Below are 21,218 nucleotides of genomic sequence, written 5' to 3'. Positions count from 1 at the left end.
ATCAAGTAGGATCGAGGATAAAAGCTAAACCTACAATACTTATTTCTTATTGGCTCTGGCTGTCTCAGCATATTGAACCACTAAAGCTGGTACAGGCCTGTTATACAAGCTGCTGCTGCATTTGAACCTTGTGTGTTTAATGTCCCTTTATCAAGTTTGTCTAAAGCGCCTCACCCAGCCAGTGCGTTCTGTTTTGATTCATAGCTGCAGCTTGATGTCAACCACTTTGGCTTGTTCTCTGTCAAGACGGAGCGTATCAGCCGACTTTATAATGTGGGAAACCTGCGCCATCCGGTCAGCCTTTTAATGTGTCCAGTAAAGTATCCCCCTCCTTCCTTCTCCTGGCCGACGCTGCCATTTGTTCTCCTGATAAAACTGTCATTGCTGAGGCTGATATCTGACCTCTACAGTGACTGCTAGCATAAATTAGCCTCGTCCTAATATTGCAATTCCTTTCGCTTCACTCAGAATCAAGGTTTTTGACATTTCTCTTAGAATAATAGGCTATTGTACACACGGACACTTTTTAAATCAAACTGTACAGCGATAAAAATGCCAAGGCTGAGTATCTCTTTTTTTTTATCATTTCATACTAGAGTCGGCTTTTCCTTGAAGCCTAGAGAGTCATCAGTGTCAGAATTGGCATGCATATCAATATGTTTCAGATAGCGCTGTCTTTTACCTGTGACACTCTGCAGGAGTATTGTATCAGCTTTCATTGCTTGCTGGTTAACCAAGACTTCCCGCCGCACGCGACTGTTGCCGAGACAGAGACACCGCGACTGTCAGTGTGCGCCTGACACACCTCAGAAGTGTTGAAGAACAATCACTCCCCCTTCAATCTTACTCATTACTTTCTTGTGTTTGGAAAAAGTTGCCGAAAAAGTAGCGTGGATCAAGCAAACGGACGTGGCGCGGTGCCAAGAATGATCGAGTGATCAGCTGAGATCTGATGGGCGGTGTGCGGTGATTTGCCACCAAATTCAGAGAGATCCTCTTTTCAACACCTGACACAGAGCTTAAAGGAGGATAATGATGGGTGAGAAAGCAGCTCCCACAAAGCAGCACTGTTGGCACATAGAGGAAGGTGTGGAGATGTTGTCACGGGAAACGCTGGATGTGTGTCAAAACAAGAGCTCTCAGCTTTCTGTATCGCTGCGCTGATATTACTCTCATCCTCATCTTACTTCTACGCTGAGTACCGCTCGTCTGTCCCCACTGACTCTCCCACTTTTTTCCCGTAACGGAGACAACTCTTTTCCTTATCCCGCACGGAACAACTTAAAGAACTAAAAAAATCTGTTGAACTGTAATTGGTGTTGTCAAGTAATCCTTAGTGTCGTGGTTTGCTTCGAAGAGCTAATATGATTTTAACTGCGGCAGATTTCATGGGAACATAAGACTCTTGATCTGCTTCGTAATTGTGTAAATCTTTCAGGCCGTGTTCCCAGTTTTACTCTAATTTGATGAGGAACTACTCTATAATTGAATATTCAAATTAGGAATATGTGTCAATATGGCTCTCCTTGCCTGAAATGAGGATTAATTGTTGTCAAAACTCCAGTGGCTGACATAATAGGAGCGCCGACACTGCTGTTGATTAGCAAATGCACTTGCCATGTTTTTGTTTTAAGAATTAGATGTCTAATTGATTTGCCATATGTTACCCTCTCCAATGCACCTAAAATTGTATTTAGAAATCACCAATTTGGATTGAGACAGTTTTGTGTTTCAAACAGATGGGAAAAGAAACCCTAGAGGTTGCCTGTAGAAAAATTATTTCATGAGCGCAATTCCCTGGTTTTACATCAAGTCTTTGGGGCTTTAAGTACTTTGTGGTTTTCAGATGCATAGATCAATCGGCAGACTTATTCGTTCTCTGTTCTCTTTGTTTATTCTGCGTACTAATTTAACAGAACAGACCAAAAGGACATTTAAACCCCCACACCCCCCCCCCCCACAAACACACACACACACACACACACACACACACACACACACACACACACACACACACACACACACACACACACACACACACACACACACACACACACTGTATCAGTCCTTGGGATGTCTTTGTGCTTTGAGAGATGCGTACCTTTCTTCCTGAGCAGTGGAATCAACCTTTTGAAAGGTAAAAGAAGTCTGCGTTGAATATGGCAATCGTTCCCACAAGATTGATGCCAACCTTTTTAAAAATTCACCATTGGCCTGGATTTAACATGGCCAAATGCTGATGTAAATGAGGAGGGGAAAAGTCCACCCTTTCATTGCAAATAAATCTGAGTTGCAGGCTTCAGCTCATAAATACCACTGCCTGTCAGAAGTCTTGTTTTATTGCTCTTGATGGAAATGATTGCATTTATTTATCTCACGCGAAGAGATAAGGCCACACAACTCATGCACAACACTCGTGGAATATGCAGATCTGTCTTTAGTCCTAAATTTCAAGAATTGTACACCCCCCTCGAAGACTTATTATGTTTTCCATAAACAGACCAAATACAGAACATGATACAGTACACAAAACACGGCTCATTATTCCTGACTCCACACCTGCTCACTCCCAGAATCTGTTGTGTCTTCTCATAATTCAACATCGTTTTATTCTTCTTGTCTAGCTTGTTCTTTTTCTTCAACAACAATCCCGTACGCCTGCGTGTCCTCCAATCAAAGCAATTCCCATTTTAAATGATATTGCCAACTACTTTGCATTATCATTATAAGATCATTTGTTTTATAATGCCATCCCGGAGCTCATTTTTACCTCCAGAGCATGTCATGTTATGCAGCTCCCTCCAAGCTGTGAATAATTTTTTATTTTTTTTCCTGCTTGCTGTGGATTTATCGATCCGTAGGGGTGAGTCACAGGGTGTAATTCATGATAGCTTGATTGATGAGGATTTCAATCTTATATGGTTTGTTAACTTCAACTGCCCACAAAGTGCATTCTGTGCTGTTTTCTGTAATACAAGGCCATGAAACGTAAAAAAAGAAAAGAAAAGCAGACTTCCCTTGAATAATGGAATCTCTCAGTTCCTCCAGAATGTACAAGATCCTGCTTCAATCCCCCCCCCCCCCCCCGCTAACGGTCTGTTCAAGCCCCTGGGCAGCTGAGGCACGCTTTAACTTTTACCATATTTCTCCTCTTTAGATTCATCCTGGTATTTCAGTGCTCAGTTTTGATCTGAGATAAAAAAAAAAAGCCTTAGTGTAAGGAGGCAGTTCAAGGCTTCCATACTAAATACATTCTATTCTAATGTATGGGCAATATGTCTGGGAACATAATAATGCTCATTAAATAGAAACTTGACATGGCACCTTACATGTTTTACCATAATGTCTGGGAAAATAATGTTGACCTGTTTATTGAAACCGTGTTGTTTTCTTTCTGGGCACAGGAAGACCCCGACCCGGCAGGACTCTGAGCCCCAGAGCAGTGGGAACAACACCATGACTGGTAAATACTTCACACTCAAAATATATCCAAGTCAGCACTATTTAGTCTTGTATTTAGAATTGTATATTTAGGTTTATTTTTCATGAAGTTTAAAAATGACATCACGTTCCAGGGTAACAAAAGCCCTTTGTGACAGCGATGTTATATTTAATAACATTAAAAAGAAAGTCAAAATTAAAATCATGGCTTAAAAACCGCCAAATAAACACGAGCAGACGTCACTTTTTGTCTGTTCAAGTTGACCACAAATAGTTTGAGATGACATTTAGACTTTTATGACTAGTCCACCAGCTTTAAGAAAAAGTACTTCTTTGGTGCGAGCTTGTTAAAAGCTGACGGCAGGCAGGGTCAACTTGTTCAGCCAATAAAAACATGGGTCGTTAGAATGCTTACTTTTGGCCATTGTACCGCATGGAAATGCTTTGTTTTTTATAAAAAAAAACAACTCTTGGGCTTTCTGTCTCCACTGAATAGCATCACCATGTGGACATAAAGGCGGCTCCTCTGGTGCTTTATCTCCAAACGCTTTATGTCTAGATCTCCTCACTGATGGATACTGTACAGAGCTTTGCTTATCTGTGCGAACGTGACTTCCCAAAGGAGCTCGGCATTACACTCGAGAACATTTAACAGATGTCAAAGATGATCCATCACATGCCATACTTACATATGTACCAATGCATTGGACGAATTTCCTTCTCTTTGTCAAGGAGAGAAACTCTACTAAAGCACAATGCTGCAGGACTAAGACAGAAGAGAGGCTAATTCGTTAGGAAGCAGAGATTTAACCACGGCCGCCTCAGAGCCACAGAGTCAGAGCCGGCTGAGACGCTCTCGCCCTAAAAGAGCGTGTGATTCGCATGAGGAGAACGAGGCAGGCAGCTTTTTATCCAGCTGGAGAGAGACACCATGTGGTGAAGATTCCTCCTGCTGCTCAGGCAGAGGCACACCCAGGCTATGGCCATTTTACACCCTGTCTTATTAACACAAGCCTAGGTATTAAACAATAGCTGAAGTGTACATGATTAAAATGCTAAATAAACGTTTTTTTTTAAATATATAAGAATTTAAAATTACTTATTAAAATATTTTTTTCTCTCCTTTTTTAGTTTTGTATGCCCCCATCCCAAAAAATGTGTTTTAAAAAAAATGATTAATACATCATTTTGTTGCCGTGACAGTCATATTATAAGTTAGTCAAGACAAGTGTGCAAAGTGTGGCCCTGAAGGAGCACACATTAACACACAGCTGAGTGCTTCGTGGCATCGGGTGTGCGATACATCCACAGGGACGGTGTTTGAGTGACAGGGAAGAACATGCACATACTGTACAGTGCGTTGCCAGCAGTCATCATTTACCTCCGGAAAACTGTCCTTTGCAGCTGCCTCCTTCTACCTTCATGTGTCCCTGCGTGATTTGAAAGAAGAGTGGATAATGGAGTTAGCCCGAGATGGTTCTTGGCTTTAATTTCTTCAGACTGTGTACTCATCAGCCTCACAGCATCACACTGTGCATGTGAGAGAACACAACTTCCCTTCATTAACAATGTGATAGCCTGCGGACCAAGTGTGAGGTCGTAGCCGACAGCCTATGTGTGTTAATTGTTAGCGCTGGTAGCTGTCGTGTGTGTGTGTGTGTGTGTGTGTGTGTGTGTGTGTGTGTGTGGTTGGGGGGGTGCGTGGGTGTCTGCGTGTGCACGCGTGTGTGTGGGCTGACAGCTGGCCAGGTTCGAGTTGGTCTAAAACCATGTGCGCTCTGTCAGGGCTGTACAGGCGCCTTCTTTAGGATTGATGAATTGCCTGCTTTCTTGATTAAACCCTCCGTCACTTCCCAACAAAACAAAAACCCAATAGAAAAAAAAAAGAAGAGTTGAGGGGAGGAGAGGTAACATGTCTGGGAAATCTGTCATCCGCAGTCACATCATGTACAGATGTGATGTGCAGGCGCTTTGACATTTATTACCAGAATATTAAAAACTAATTCACATTTATTTTGCAGCCCTCTTTCACTTGACAGTTCAAGCTCATTTGAAAAGTTATCAAGTTTGCAGAGCCGCTCCAACCTTTTGCTTTTCTCCACCACGTTGCTTTGATCCATGCCAAGTCCCTCTGCCAATTAGGTCTGTTATTTATACATTGACAGAAAAACAGGATAGCTTAAAGGTAATTAAACGTGCATCATGGAATGTGTCTAAAAGGCATATGTTGGATATAAATAAATGTGATAGTGTTGAAAAAATTCCGAAACTCTCAAATAAAGCTGTGTGACGCGTTGCATTGCAGTCTCTCGTCATTAACTGCAGAACAACATATATAGTATTCAGCAGACATCCACCTGATAAGAAGGTAAACGTAATAAAAAGTAATACATTTACATATCTATTGCATTAATCAAAAAGAAATCCTGACATTGGCCCTGATCTAACGTAATATGGAGAGCAATTATTTCCATATCCATTAGAGGAACTTCAATTAACAGACACTAGACAGTTCATCCTTCAGAGGGAAGGAGGCGGAGGGAAAAAATAGGAGGCTCAAAATTAACTTGGGTTTGCAAAATATCTTGGCAGGATGACAGTGATTTTTTGATTTTCAGGAAACAATATTAGAATTCTTATTAAACTATGTGCATCTGCTTTTAATTTGCTGCAAATAATTGGAAAATGCAATGGAGCTTTCCAATTAAAGCTCCACTTTATGCTGTTTAATAATACCCTCATAATATTATAGCTTATGAAATGACAGGTGAGTTGGTGTATGAATAAAACATAAAGCCCTGTAATAAGAGACAGGGAAAAAAAAAACGGGACAGTTGTTGGGGGGCTTTTAAATGCTCGACATAATTTGCATATATTAATCTCCTCTTTTCAGCCTTATCAAGTATTCCACTGTATTTGAAGTTAAAATAGTCGTGACAGGCAGGGGTACGCTTCGTTTTTCCAAGGATTTATTACTTGTATAATTCTGGATCTTTAATAAGCCAATATGACTGATCCTCTGAGTTCTGTGGAATTTGGTTAATTGTTCCAGATGGTGCTCACTGATTATGCAAAATTACTTTCTTTCTCCTCTTTTTCCCCCAAACTACACCATTTCTTGATTGACTAACATGGAGAAAAAAGATTATTTTTGGCGGCGCACTTTCATTAAGAGGGTTCTCATCAGGTTTCAAACAAAAGTTCCATCTTATCTCTCTGTGTAGTTCTGGGCGAGGCTGTGCAGAGGGAGGCGATCCGCCGGCTCTTATCTCACACCGTGATGGATCTCAACCGCTTCTGCACCGCTGGGGTTATATTTTAGAATAACACAATTCTTTAGGCTGAGGGATTAAAAAACACGACCTCTGAATAGTGACACAAAAGTTATTATTAGTGTACGCCGTTCTCTTCTTTCTCCTTTCTCCTCTCTTTTTCTCCCAGAGATTGATGAAATTACTAAGCAGCGGGGTTGGTCCTGCTCTCGCAGCTCAGGCTCCATCCACAACTCACTAACATTCTGTTTTGCATCAGCTAAACCGAGCTGAATGAATCATTTATGGAAGTGTTATGGGGGAGTATCGGCAGATTTACTGCCGAGCTTTTACTTTAGATGGAATGGGATTTCTATGAAACCGATCTTGATGTCTGAAGTAATGCCAAAGCTTACATCAAGACATGAAAGGAACGCTCTTAAAACCCACGTTTTTGCTTCTTAATTCCCCTGGTCAGCAAAAGGCTAAACACAGAGGGGGGGGGGGGTCTGCAGGGGAATAGTATTTACACCTAATGTAAACTCGTATACACACACCAACACAAACAGTTCCTCACACTGTTTACTACTCCACTCAGCTAATGCTGTGAAGGCGGAGTGCTGAATTTCTGTTTGATAATTTGACGGCTTCTAAATTTAGATTTAGGTCTGAGCTGCTAATGCATTATCCACATTTAAATAGCACCTTATATGCCTTCCTTTTTGGCATGAATACTGCAAAACTGAATCAAACAATTGACAAAAAATCCCACCAGATGTGATTGGTCGAAAGAAAGCAAAAAAATACAAAAACAAAAAAGTGAGGAATGCATTATGGGAGTTTTAGCAGTGTCATAAAGTGACATTTTGTCAGAAATGTCTTGTATTTCAAAAACATTAATGTACATTTCTCGACTGGGAAGTTTTTTGTCGTATCGAAAACAGAATCAAAACAAGTCTTTTTTTTGTTGTTAATTTGGAAAAATGTGTTTAAACAAACAAGTTTTTCTAAATTCTAAATTGTCCAGATAACTTAAGAAGTTGAATGTAGAAACTCTGTTCTGAAGAAAAAAAGTTAGAAAAACTTCTGAAACATTATTGTCTAATTTATAACTAAAATACCAACCTGTTGTGTGTTATTCATCTTTGTCTCCTCAGTCAAAAAGCACTTTCAGATTTTAACACATTTAACACCCTTACAAGAAAATCCTGTTGGCATTCGCCCCGCCGATATGTCAAAAAACTCGATTAGACTTTCCAGGTTATTTTGGAAACATGATCGATCCTAGTGTGACGGTGCCATTAAGTATTTGGGGATCAATCCTGAATGAATCGTAATGGAATTTTTGACTGGAGCCTTGAGGCCTTTAGGCATTTTTGAACCTTTATTACAGTCAAATAAGAGACTTTAAATGAGTGCATTTGCAGGCCGGACTGGACTCTGGAGTCTCATCCCTCATTGCTTTCTATCCATCCCTGAGATAGAAGCAGTGCTCCATTAGTTTCAGTGTCCAGACGTGGACAGCCCCAATGGATGGGCCTGTCACGGCTCCCTCATTTGCCCCATGTACAGCCGGGTTTGTTATCACACATCTAATTAGAACTTGATAAAAAATATTTCACAAAAATCCAGTCATTAAATATAGTTTAAGGAGATTTATGGTCAAATATGCCTTAAAGATCTTTTAATGGCTCTGCTGACTTGTTAAGTTTGTAATTAATGATCTTCTAATACATACTGTGGTGTGATTTAGAAAGCACAATGAGATTCTGGGAATGAAGTCGTTTTGGAAAAGGGCATCTGGGGCTTTCAGAAGCTATATTAAATAGTTCTGCTCAGACTGGTTTGCTTAGAGCCATGAAGTCGGCTGTGAAAAAGTTCACACACACATCAGTGTCTACATATTGTTGGGGCCTTTTTTATGTTAGGGTGCAAGGAATAGTGCATGGTTATTAAATAGTATCTGTCATTTTAATATACTTAATTAGTGTGTACAGGAAAGTCCGGGCTACTCTGTAGTTGTGCTTACATTTTTTGGTTTAAGTAATCCAAAATGTCTTTCTTCCACTAATCCACACACAATAAGCAAATGCATATGTATCAAACTGTAAATGCATTGTACTAATAACAATGGCCTGTTTCATCAGGAGAGTAATGGTCTCCTTATTAGCATAATTAATGACAAATGGCAGCGCAGCACTGGTGGATTGGTTCTAGGGGATGATAAATTGGTGGATGCCCAGGTTAGTGGCTGCCAAGGAGGCCTCTTTGGCTGTCATCCCTCCTGCTTCCACTCTGGCACAGTTCATTACTCACCGTGTGAGATGCCACTTTACATTGCCTGGTACTGTGAGCATGGAGAACTTAATAATGCCACCACAACCACACAGGGCCTGCTGCTTTACCCACAGTCCAGAGGGCAAGCAGCTCAGCGAGGGCTAGGGGTGGAGGGGAGCGGGCTGACGTGGGAATCCTCTCCTGCAGCTGCGCTGATCAAAACAGATCACGAGTCAGTCGCAACTTGAGGGGAACCGAGGCCATATGACCCGGTCTCCAGTGCTGGTGAGTGTTTCTTGTTAGGATTTCTGGGGCTCGCCACATCCCTCGCATCATTACGGGTTAGTTTGCCCACAGAACCGCTAATTAAGAGGGGATTTGTGTAATTGTGCCTTCTGCTGTGTCCCATCCGGCACATGCAATTTACTGTCAGCCCTCTGCCAGCTTTTACACTTGTCCAGAGAGGCGTACCCCATTTATACACACATTCTGCTGCACATTTACCAGCAGCCACAGCTGGGGATCAATGCCAGTGCCATGGCAATGTCTTAAAAGACACTGTGTCGCTGATTAAAGTCTGATTGTCCATTTAATTCCACCAGAGCTCTCAATAGCTAGTGAGAAGCCATTTAGCACTGGCCGCTTTTAAAAACAATGAATACAGTTTTAGTAATTATACCAGATCACTGAAGACTTTTGGTACCTAACATTTGGTGTTTCACAATCAACAGCTTGCATATCTTGTATATGTGCATGACAGTGCTTGTTTTAGAGAAGATAGCACACACCTCCTCGGAGCACTCTGTGTTTTGCAGCAGTGTTTGTGGCCGGCTCACCATAGGTGCTGCTGGCTCTGCCCACTTTCTGGAAGACTGATGGAGCAGCGCCCGACTGGGGCTGCCTCCTGGCTCCCTACCCACTACCACATTTCAAGGACTGCTTGTCACAGATGGAAAAGTAAGTGGGTCATTCTACATAAGCTTGCCATTTTGCATCCCTCTGTGAAGAATCTTTTTTTTAAATATTGGATTTTTCTTTTACTTTATATGCCATTGCCTATTGTTTGGTTTTTTAGAGTTCATGTTGAGGTTATGTTTCATTGTGTTACTGGTAATATAAAACGTAACTTTTGTGCGCGCAATAAAGTGAAAACACAGATTCACAGTAAACCATTTACACACCACTGAAATTATGTTGGCTGACCCTTACGCAAAACCGAAATAAACAATATAAATAGATGGTTTGTCAATAACGGGTACTTAACATGTAACATAAGAAAGAATAAAATAAATCAAGAGCTGTGCACAACTACAATTCTACAGTAGCTCAACTAAGGTTACAGATGACTGCAGCCTCATAAATTGAAATGAATGAAAACCTATTAAATGATCATTTTAGCTTTTATTGTCATTTGTACATACAGTAGCTACAGTGTAGTTATGACAATAAAAATCTTAGGTCACAGGCTCCTCCAACAGTGCAACACAATAAAAATAATAATAATACTGCAAGTAAATAAAATAAAGTAGAGAAATCCTCAGTTGACGCCAACCACTGAAACACACATCTGCTTTTAAAGTAGTCTCTGAACACCACTGCTTAAAATCTAATTCCCTTCTATGGTGGTCGTCCTCTGATCTAAAAACAAAAAGTGTTTGTTCACTTTGTGGTAATACTCTGCTCTTGCCCTGCAGTTCAAAGTAGACTGTAGAGAACATTTGATATGGTTATTGTTTTTTCACAATGTTTGATGATGCATCTCTAACATTTCACAAAAGTGAGTTAATATGTCATAAGAACATACAGCACCTTTTCTTTTGAAAAATATTCAATGTGGACGGCAAGCTTGTGTAAAATGATTCAACCTCTTTTCAGTCCCTTGGTGCCGCTTTTCTGTTTTCTCTCCTCACTTTCTCTCTGTAAACATGAGTGTGTAGAAGCCCCAGCCTGCAGTGTGTAAACATACCCACATCCATCCGCTAGATGTGTTGCATACTACTCTTGGCATTAGAAACATTTAGATTTGTTTACATTTGGATGAGATGAAATTAATATTTAAGTATGAACCAAATGCCTCGCTGTCAGGAGAATTTCAACAGAAGCTTGCACACAAACACACAAACCACAGAGTCAGTCTGGGAAAGCAAGCTGCGCACAGCCGGCAGAAACAAATACAAATAGATGATCAGAAACCCTCAGCGTCATTTCAGTGCGGCATTTATTTTAGTATCAACCTATTGCGCTTTTTAGAATGTTAATTGACTCTCCAGTAAACATTTAAATAATTCAAAAGTTCCACTTCCACTTTTGCAAGCGAGAGTTTGAATGCATTGAAAAGTTTTTTTTTTTATTCCCCGCTCCTCGTCTGTCGAGAGGGCTTGAGAAAGCAGGGAAAAAGATAAAAGAAAAAGAATGGGTTTCATAGAGCCATAGTCATTAAAATAATCTGAAAATAGCAACTCGCTATCATCTGTTCTCATAGCACGGGTCAGGAGCTCTGACACCTCCAAAATTCCTCCTGTCAGGGTAGGGGGCCATTTGTATTCTCTCTCATTAGGCAATTTGACTAATGACCTGCCGTGGCTGCAGAGCTACTGAGGGACCCGGAGCCTCGCACCCTCTCTCATGCAGCAGCCTGAACACACACCCTCTATTGGAATGGCACAGATGGCATGCCCGGGCGACAAAATAAACTACAATATGTCTCAGAGATGCTGTCAGGCCTGGGCACTATTTCTCATGTCAGAGAGGGGCTAAGGGCTGTGAGTGGGCAGAGGGGGTCCTCCTCCAGCTCTCTGTTCATCTACTCACCATTATCTGCTGAGGTGACAGAGAGCAGGGTCTGCAACTAGAATAGCATTTCCATGGTCTGCATAAAGAATCCGCCTCAAATTGAGAGTCATGCCGACAGGAAAGGTATGGCAATGTCTAGCCTGGCTACACAAAGAGAGGAGACAACATCCAATTGTTTGGAATATAAAATGCAGTCGGTTCCAGATAGAGCTTAAACCAGCGGCTTTGCTTATTATCTCTTATTATTTGATCGTACTGGACAATAGAAATCAGCAAAACGTAAAAGAGGCTCATTCCCCTGGCCGTGGCTTTCCCACTTATTTCAGGTGCGAGTCAGATTCAGCCTGGTAATCAAAGTAGACAGAGATCAATGCTATTCTGCTGGATTAGTGAAGTGTAAAATAAAAGTCCATCAACATTCCTAAAGTGTTACTCTTGAGTTCAGGTCAAATGGGGTACGCTTGATCACCCGTGCATGTTTTCAATCAGTCGTCACTGTGTCTGGATGGCAGCTCAGTGTGTGTGTGTGTGTGTTTTGTATGTAAGCCTGTGTGCGCGGCCATGTCTGGTAGAAACCCTGGAAATGCAATGTATGGCGCTGCTGAAGTCCTGGGTGACAGTGTATCCAACAATGGAAGAGTGAGGGATTAGGGCTCAGCCCAGCGTACGAGGGAGCCCTTCCCGCCCTGAAACAGCCATTCATCTGTGCCCAGGGGCTGGAGATGACAATGCAGCCATTGCTCATCGCACCTGACGGAGCCATTAATAAGGCGATGATCCACACGGGGCCCGTGCTGACTCCGTTCTTTACACTACAATCACTCAAGCCACAGGGTCCTCCTTACTTAACGCCACCTCTGCGCTCGCCGCCGCCACCATCATCATCATCATGATAGTCATCGTACCAAAATTCCTGCCAGATGTTTTCATATTCTCTGCGCTCACATACTCCAAACCACCCAATTCCCTACACTGCAATACAGTCATGAGTTAATGGACTGTAGCCTGGCCATTTGAGCGGCTCGAACATGCTTCATAGTGGGATTCCTGGTCAGAAGATTGGATTTACATTATTTTTGCCCTTTGCACCTCCGGATTTCACCGTGGTATCCATTTCTTACCACCAAGTCATCACCTGCGCCTCTCCATTTATCTGGATGTAAGATAGCCTCTCTAGTATAGATGGTGGTGGAATACAAAGTGAGATCTGGTTTTAAATGTAATCCTTGAGCAATAAAGAAACTCTGTGGCCTTCAGCTCTGCATTCATCTGTCCGCGCCACGCAGATCCATCAGCAGCTACAATCTCGGCTTCCCGTTGCTGGGTATTGATTTAAATGTATTCTCCCTGCCTGCCTCTGCCTGGCTGTGGTGCTCACAGCGACACGGTAGTGCGTGTTTGTTCACTTGTTTTTATGACCTTAAACAAGTCATTGGTCCCACCTTGGTTTGCTTTCTGCTTTAGATGGCCATGTATCCAAAGGCTTTACAGGGATGTAGTTGTCAAGGCCGGGGCATTGAACAGCCTTTCGTGGGTGGAAAACGAAGCTAAACATTTCACTACTAGCATTTTTTAGCCATGCTAGTAGCTCTAGGGATGACAGTGTCGGTCGGTCGGTTGGTCCACCTCTTCGACCCAGACTGAATTTTTTCAACAGCTTTTTATGGATTGCCATTAACTGTCTTACAGACATCAATTGTTCCAAGTCGATTAAAAGTAATGATTTTGGTGATTCCTTTCGCCTCGGGTTCCACCATGATGTTGATATTTCTGTTTTTATGTGAAATATCTTATTTACTATTTGATGGATTGCCTTTGAATTTGGTACAAGCTCTCGTGCCCCCCTCTGGATGAATTGTGATAACTTTGATGATCCCTTGTTTGTCATGTAGCGCCATCATCAGGTCAACATTTACATTGGTACAATACTTGGTATTAGGCATGAGCTGTCCTCTCTTGGGGCAAATGATTAAATACTGCCAACCTAAAGTGACATGGTAAACATGGCTATATAATTTAACCTGCTTAACATGTTAGCATTGTTTTTATTGACATTTTCATTAGCTCAAAGCACTGCTTTGTCTAAGTATAGCCTGCTAGAGCGTGCCTGTAGACTCCTGTTATGACTACATCTGTGGGAGATGAGTGGAAGCCAAGAAACTAGACAAGCGTTCCTGTGGTCATGAGGGTGAGGGTCATGCTTTGATTACAAAGATCACATTGTACTACATTTGTGTGGAAAGTGCCAAACCATGGATCTGTGTAATAAGCAAGAAAGGAAAGCAAGTCACATAAGTGTCAACGTGAGGGATATTTTAGAATGTCCTACTTTGGAATATTGCTGTGAGCAGGAAAGGCCAAGAGGAGTGTCGGCTCCAAAACGATGACTCATGAACAGCTTCGGCTTACATTTATGAGTTCCTTTTCCCGTGCCAGCAGCCTGATGGACTGTGGGTAAAAGAACACTAGTTGGAAGCTTGGCCTCTTGATATTTGGGGCTCGTGTCGAAGCCAACGGCAGGAAGTTTTGTGCCTCCAGATTTGGGAGTTTTATAATGAAGCCAAGCAGCTGCAGTTTCCCCTTCAGTCTGGAAACGCGAGGCTTTGTGTCCCTTGTCACCCTGTGTTAATTTGGGCCCTAATGTATTTTATAAACAAAGGGCTGCTCTCTAGCCTGACAGTCGTGACACCTTGATTCCAGTGCAGGATGCATGCAGTACGGGGTTACACCATTAATAATCTACTGGCAGCCATCACACCATTTTAACCACGATCATTATGATAAAGGGCATACACTTAATTACAGGCCTGCTTAATTATAGCTCTGTTGAAGCTCGTTTGTTTGGTCAAATGCTAATTATACCACCACGCTCTTGGCAAGTCCTCATTTCAATCCACTTTTTGCCCGCTGAACAGTGTGGCTTATTTTCATGCAAATTTGATATCTGGTGAATGTTTTGTCTCTCTTCTTTCCACTTTTCTGTGCCTTGTGTGATTGTGTCTTTGTTTCCGCGGTGAACATCTCTCAGACAAGATGGAATCAGGAATAATCAAGAGTAATTAAAGTGGAGGAGGGTTGGGAAAGGGCTGGGTTGGAGGAGAGAGTGGAGGTGCTCAAATACAGCACCGAATAAAAGCCTTTCATCTTGTCTCTGTAGACGGAGGGAGGGGAGGTGTCGGGGGGGCTAGGGATGTTGATAGCTTTGCCTTTTTATAAACCTGTGCTTAGTTTTATGGAATTACTAAGGAACAAGAATAGGGAGTAATAAATATGTATTTTATGTCAAACTTAAACTTTTTTTTTCTTACTTTTTTGCAGCTCTGGACGGCGTGCCCTTTGTCATCGCTGAAAAGTTTTGTGACAATCCCAAAGAGGTAAAGATTCTTTGAGGAACAAAAAGGCTAATTATTGCATTATTCAAATAATATGAGAGGGGTCATGAAAGTCACTCTGCAACTACTTGTTCTGCAACCTGTTGTGTATTATGGTCCAGTATACAGCCCTTAATCCTTTCCTTTCCTGTTCCTGGTCCTTTCCTCTCCTTCCCTTTTGCTTCCTTTCCACTCCTTCGCTTCAAATTCCTCTCTTTCCCTTTACTTTCCCTTGCTCTTCTTCTTTTTCCTCTCCTTTTCTTTCCTCTCCATCCTTTCCTTTCCTTTGCTCTCCTTCCTTTCCTCTCTGTTCCTCGAGACTGAGTGATGAATGTGTGCAGTCAGGCAGAGCTGGCTCAATGCAGTCCATTTGGCTAGCTGGCGGCGGTTGTCACTATAGCCCCGTTTGTATTGACACCAAGAGGGAGAGGATTAAAGATTTTAAGCATGCTTACTTAGCCATGAGCCTAACCGCCATGTTTCTTGTGTGTTTTTCTTCTTCTTCTTCTTCCTCTCCCTCCTCCTCTCCCTGCTTTTGATTTCAGATGCAGCAAGTCAATTTAATGGGCATTACGATCAAATCCCTGGCAGAGATCGAGGAGGAAGTGAGTAGAGGCTGCAACGCTCGGCTGCCACTGACGCCGCTGGCCCAGAATGCAAAGCAAACGGTCTTGGGGTTGTAATTAAGTGTCTGAGACAGCGAGGCCCTGTTGGCTCCACTAAGCCCCAATTGAATAAAAGCATGGCCAGGCGAGGCAGCCATTCTCTCCTAAAAGCTTCGTCTCCTGTTCCAAAAACACTTGACTTTTATTCCCCAATTCTTCTCTCAAACAGCTCAATCTAGCACCTCGCACAGTGCTGTAGGTCTTAGGGAGCTTTTTTCCGGTCAGATTTTTGCATGTTTCACTTTTCAAGTTTCCAATCGGCTTCATTTTCAGTAGCGAAAAAGTTCATGCAGAGCAAATAAAAGCTCCACAAAGCACTCCCCATTTCTGATGAAACACTGTAGCCTGCAGGCATCCGTAGGAAGAAAATCTGTGTGCAGCCTGTGCGTTCGTGAGAGCAGGAGAAGGAAAGGGAGTGTGTGTGCGTGCGTGCATGTGTGTGTGTGTGTGTGTGCTTTAAAGAGAGTGACAACCCCCCCTTCTCTCTCATTAGCACGGTATCTTGGTATCAGAACTGCCAGGAAGTGACAGACCACTGTAAAAGAACAGGTGCTGTTGGGTTTGAGATGTGTTACAGAGCAAACACTCCCTCATCAAACCGGGTGTCTGTTCTGCACTCTGCCTCTGTCTTCTGTCACATACTATCCAAATCACACAGAGTCGCCATCTTGTCATATGGTCATCTGAATGAAGCTCATTGTCAGCGAAGGTATTAATGGCGTGTACGTGTTTGAGTGTGTTTTCCAGGGTGGGAGACAGGCTGGCTGCTCATATATGCTCTTGTCTTTTTTTGTTTTTTTTCCTCTCCTTCTTCCTCCTCTCCTTCTCAGGGAGTGTGATTAGCAGGAGGACACATGGTGAGCTGAGCTGGGGAAGGGAAGGGAAGGGGCATGAGAAATCATTAATTACAGCCGCGCTGGAGCTGATGAAGTAAATGTGAGATAGTGTAACACACAGGATTTAGTGAAGTGGACGACAGCACAAGATTAATGGTGGGGCCAGGCTGATGAGGATGAAGTCACAGCTTAGCTTGATAATTAGTTTCCAAGTGGAAGCATCCCTCACCATTGTGTTATTCTTACTTCTCTCCCCTTGTTATTATCCCTCGATGATATCTGCAGAACAAGAGGGGGAATATAGTCGGTGAGATTGTTGCAAACACGTTGGACAGCAGAGGTGTTTCTTTTAGAAAGTGATGCGTGTTTTATTTCTTTCTGTTCTTTGTCTAGTTTTGCTTGTTTTTCTACATCAGTTGTACACTGTACACATAGTGTCCACGCTTCTCTCCTTTATCAAGGCTTCTGCAGAAGTAGAGACACATTTTTTAACATAAAAACCACAATATAGAATATCAGTTCAATCTGATCAATCAGTACCCTCATTTCTAAATATTGTGGAGCCGTTTTCTTCTTCTTCTGTTGTCCAGAAGAGGTCACTGTCCATGCTTAAACTGTGGAGCTCTTTTCCCCCTCTTTAGAAACCGGAGGCATTTTCAGCAAAGAACCTAATTGCCTCTTTCTAAACCCATTAAAAAAATATAGATTCATGAAAGAGATGTACTTTCAAGAATTATACATATGCACATGTAATTGAGGAAAACTGTTGTAATCACAGCCCCAGTTGCAGATAAGACCATTTCCTAACAGGCATCACTTAAGCCATGTCTCGGATGATGTTGGTTCCAGCAATTAGGCATTCTTTTCATTTCCCAAATGACTCACAAAACTTGCGGATATTATAATTGCTTTTAGCCACGCATATCTAATTTGTGTCTTTTTAAGTGTTAATTAGTACGCGATTTAAAGTGACATCTTTATGTAGTTTGCTCTGCTGAAAAATGTTGTTGGCGGCTGGCTAATGATTTTCCGAGGGAGCATGCTAGGGTGGAAAGGAAGTGTGTGTGTGTGCACACATGACAAGATTTTCATTAGCACCTATGTATGATGGGCCTTCAGTGTTTGTAGGGAGTGTGTACAGTATGCGTGTTTCTGTGCATGCTTGTGTGAATGTATGGAGGGGCAGTGGTGTACAGGGCTGTGTGAGAGGTGTGAGTGGGAGAGCTCCAAATAGAGGTGGAATTAATGAAGACAACATGTCACATATTTTTGGCAGTGGAGCAGGGACAGGAAATGAAGCTGGGCTCATCTGGGTGACTGCCGCCCATGTTCTTGTGTGTCACTGTCCTGTCAGCCTGTGTATAAAACTGGCAGACATTGATACATGCTCTCCCTGATAACACCCCATTCCCCCATCCATCATCAGCACACACACATACACGTGCCGATTATTTATTTACCGTGCCAGATGTTGAGACAGAATTTTTGTGTTGTGGGGGGCAACATTTCTGCTCAACTAAAGGTCTTGTGATACGTGACAGGCTGCTTCGTAACTTGCAGCTTCCGCTAAAGTATATGAGGATCAGGACAATGGTATTGTGATTGTGAGAGCCCGGTCCGAGCCTCTTTGGCTCCATGGCTTCTGGTCGAGATTTGAAAACTTATTTCAGTGATCATACAGCATCACCTAGTGCTATGCTGCAGTAATACAACAGTCGAACTTGGTGAGTGCGCCCTACTTTGTTTCACAAAACCTCACTGTTCAGAAAGTGGAACTACACCCACATCAAAATCATTAATGTGACATTTTATAAAGAGTTTGATAAATATGTAATCAAACATTAGACTGTTAGTTATTGTAGATCATTACATTTCCCCAGTCACTTGCAAAATAAATTGGTATTTCTTTCAATCATTTTAATTCATAAAATAGATTTTGATAATATATAAGATACAAGTCTAAGTACTTTTTGGAACTGCTAATAATGTTGGGCAATCACCAATACTGCTTTCTCATTGATACTGATTATAATACCTTGACTCAGGTTATCTCACAATATTAAATACCAATCCAATTCCATTGCTCTCATTTTCCCAAATGTAACATCTCTGTTTTTGTCACTTTGTAAAACTCAAGAATATTTCCAATGTGATGTAACTTGAGGCCAGCAATTGCTTTGGAAAGTGAATTCAGCTGAAGGCAAAGCACTGCATGTTGTAATAGCAATGAACACATTCTAATTATTATTGCAGATCTGTCACACTGTGGCCTCTTTCCTATAGGTCTTTCTCAGGGTTGAAAGCAATTGTGCGATATCTTTGAATAATATCAACACCATTTTTTATATTTAGGTTAATGACAAAATATATTTCTGGCAACAAAAGTTAAAATGTCTACTAAGTAAATCATCATTTTAATAAATATAAGTTAATTAATGATGTATAGAAACAGTGAAAAAACAAACATTATTCCCTTTTTCTGCTTTTAATGCCACATACAGTAAGTTGAGCATTATAGTTTGAAGCCCTCTTGCTTATCAAAGAGTAATGCCCATGCTTCGCCAGAGGGGGGCAGTGTTTGTTCGTTTTTTTCTCAATGTGAATTCTGGACGACCCTCTCACGATCACTCTGCTGTCGGGGTAATGTTTGGCCTATAAGAAATTCGTATTTAATCAATACATGTTTAAGCTATTGTTCAACTTAATATCAGTGTAGAACATTCAGAGAGTTTTTTAAATGTTTGTGCTCAGTTTACTTTTGTAAACATATATATACTTCAGTTATTTGGTATTAAGATGGTGCAGGTAAATTGTGTTTTATGCTGTTTTTACCACATGTTGTATTAATCGTTTGTTTTTTCTTCTTCTCATGCAGTTTTACTACAACTTCAGCACAGAGCGGAGCATCGCTGTGTGACGCTGCGGTCTCACCCTGCCAGACAGACACACAACGACTGAAACACTACTGACTGAAAGGATCATGTGAATACTTGTAAAATAATTTAGAAAAAAACCAACTACAGTATATTATGTAATTTAAGAGAAAAAGGTATTTTTACCTTAATGGATTTTATTTAAATGATTTAGTACTAAATGTATTTTTTATAATGTACAGCTGTGCACAATAGATTTGAGAAGATTTTGTTATGTATCTTGAAATAGATTTTTGTTTGTCGCTCAAATACATCAGTGTCTGGCCTAAAATAAACCAAGCTAATAAATGTCCTTGAGATGAATTCATAAAAGTCTGTTAGCTGTGACTCTCATTTTGTTTATCAGTAAAACAGGACCGTGCTGACAGTGAGTCCCAGTCATGCAGGACAGAAAGAGCAGCCTCATCCCACGCAAACAGGTCTCTGATGTTCATTTCTAGCAGAGGTATCTCTCCATCACAAAGTTCTTCATGAGCAGCGTGCGGCACCAACGAGCAGAGCTTTGAGACGCAGGAGCCTTTCCCCCCCCCGACGCACGCCCACATCAGAAGTGACTGCTCTCCTGAGTCAGGTCTTTAAGAGTAGAACAGATCAGCTCTGTGAACACGTTATTAGTGACTATTATATTTGTAATTTCTATTTACACCTGTATCGAGAATTGTTTTGAAGGAACAGAAGAAAAAAGTGACCCTTTCTTGGAAGTTGTTTTTCACTACTTTAAAATGTGCAACCCTTAACTTACTAATTATCCAACATTTCATGCATATATTTCTTTAATTAGGTGTTTTTTTTCTTCTTCTTAACAAACTAAACAACACTTTGCTGCCAGATCCAGAAGCAGAGTTTACACTTAGATACCAGAACATCACTTTCTTCTCACTCCAGCTCACATGTGTCATTTGCAACTAATTAAATTGTCAGAACCCATTTGCACATTTTTGCAGGTGTAATTAGTATTAGAAACTCATTAATGGATTAATGTCCCCGTTGTTAATTACGCTCTCCTCCTGCTAAGTTTGTGAACTTATGGATTCTGCTAACAATGCAGGTATTTGTTTTCCTCCTGACCAACATTCCTAATGACTTTTGGTATTCACAGGTGTTTAATGAAGCGTAGAGCAGATGACAAGCCTCCAGGAGCGCTCGCGTTAACTCCTCTGTTCTGCCGCTGAAATCAGAGCGACGGTCTGAGGAATCCTCTGCAGAGGGAACAGCTTTCACGCTCCTTCATGAAGGTGACACTTATGTCAGTGATGCCCTAGAGCACAGTGACAGCCTCAGACAGCCCCCCCCCCCGCTGCGCATAAAGTGCATATATACAGTACGCCATATGTATCCAGATACACACACACACACACACACACACACACAAGCAACATTGCATTTTTCCCCTTTGCTCCAGAAAAACTTTGCAAAAACTAAAAATATCACTATTTTAATAGCTCTTAAATCCCTGTTACAAATCTTTAGATTATAGTTTCACATCTTCAAGTGTTAAGACTGGGTGAATTCATAGCATATAGTATATCATTTCATTTCAGGGGATGTGTTAAGTCGAAACAACATTTAGAAAAGCTGCAAAACTGTATCATGAAGGATGAGACAATATACTATTGTTTTTTAATTATTCAAAAATCCCTTGAAAAGTCCA

At 41.5% G+C, this 21,218-nt stretch overlaps 2 protein-coding genes across 4 annotated transcripts in view; both read left to right on the top strand.

Annotated features, from left to right (window-relative positions):
• Nucleotides 1-19,859, top strand: part of LOC307042712 (multivesicular body subunit 12B-like) — a 33,127-nt gene extending 13,268 nt beyond the window's left edge. The window contains exons 7-10 of one of the 2 annotated variants that reach the window (XM_079686764.1): nt 3,405-3,463; nt 15,081-15,136; nt 15,679-15,738; nt 19,510-19,859. In XM_079686764.1, the coding sequence (XP_079542890.1) occupies nt 3,405-3,463; nt 15,081-15,136; nt 15,679-15,738; nt 19,510-19,551 (217 nt within the window). In that variant the 3' untranslated portion in view covers nt 19,552-19,859. The remainder of the gene's footprint in view (nt 1-3,404; nt 3,464-15,080; nt 15,137-15,678; nt 15,739-19,509) is intronic. The other variant, XM_079686765.1, reaches the window with a different exon arrangement.
• A 122-nt stretch (nt 19,860-19,981) lies between these two features.
• The window catches only part of lmx1bb (LIM homeobox transcription factor 1, beta b), a 58,106-nt gene continuing 56,869 nt past the window's right edge, over nt 19,982-21,218 (top strand). Inside the window, exons 1-2 of one of the 2 annotated variants that reach the window (XM_079686762.1) lie at nt 19,982-20,138; nt 20,667-20,802. The gene's annotated coding sequence lies outside the window, so the exon portion shown is untranslated. Of the gene's footprint in view, nt 20,803-21,218 lie in introns of both variants that reach the window. The other variant, XM_079686761.1, reaches the window with a different exon arrangement.

Source organism: Notothenia rossii, assembly GCF_949606895.1.
Source record: "Notothenia rossii genome assembly, chromosome: 6".
Lineage (NCBI taxonomy): Eukaryota > Metazoa > Chordata > Actinopteri > Perciformes > Nototheniidae > Notothenia > Notothenia rossii.
The sequence above is the reverse complement of the archived record's forward strand: the minus strand, read 5'-3'. Positions and strand labels throughout refer to the sequence as shown.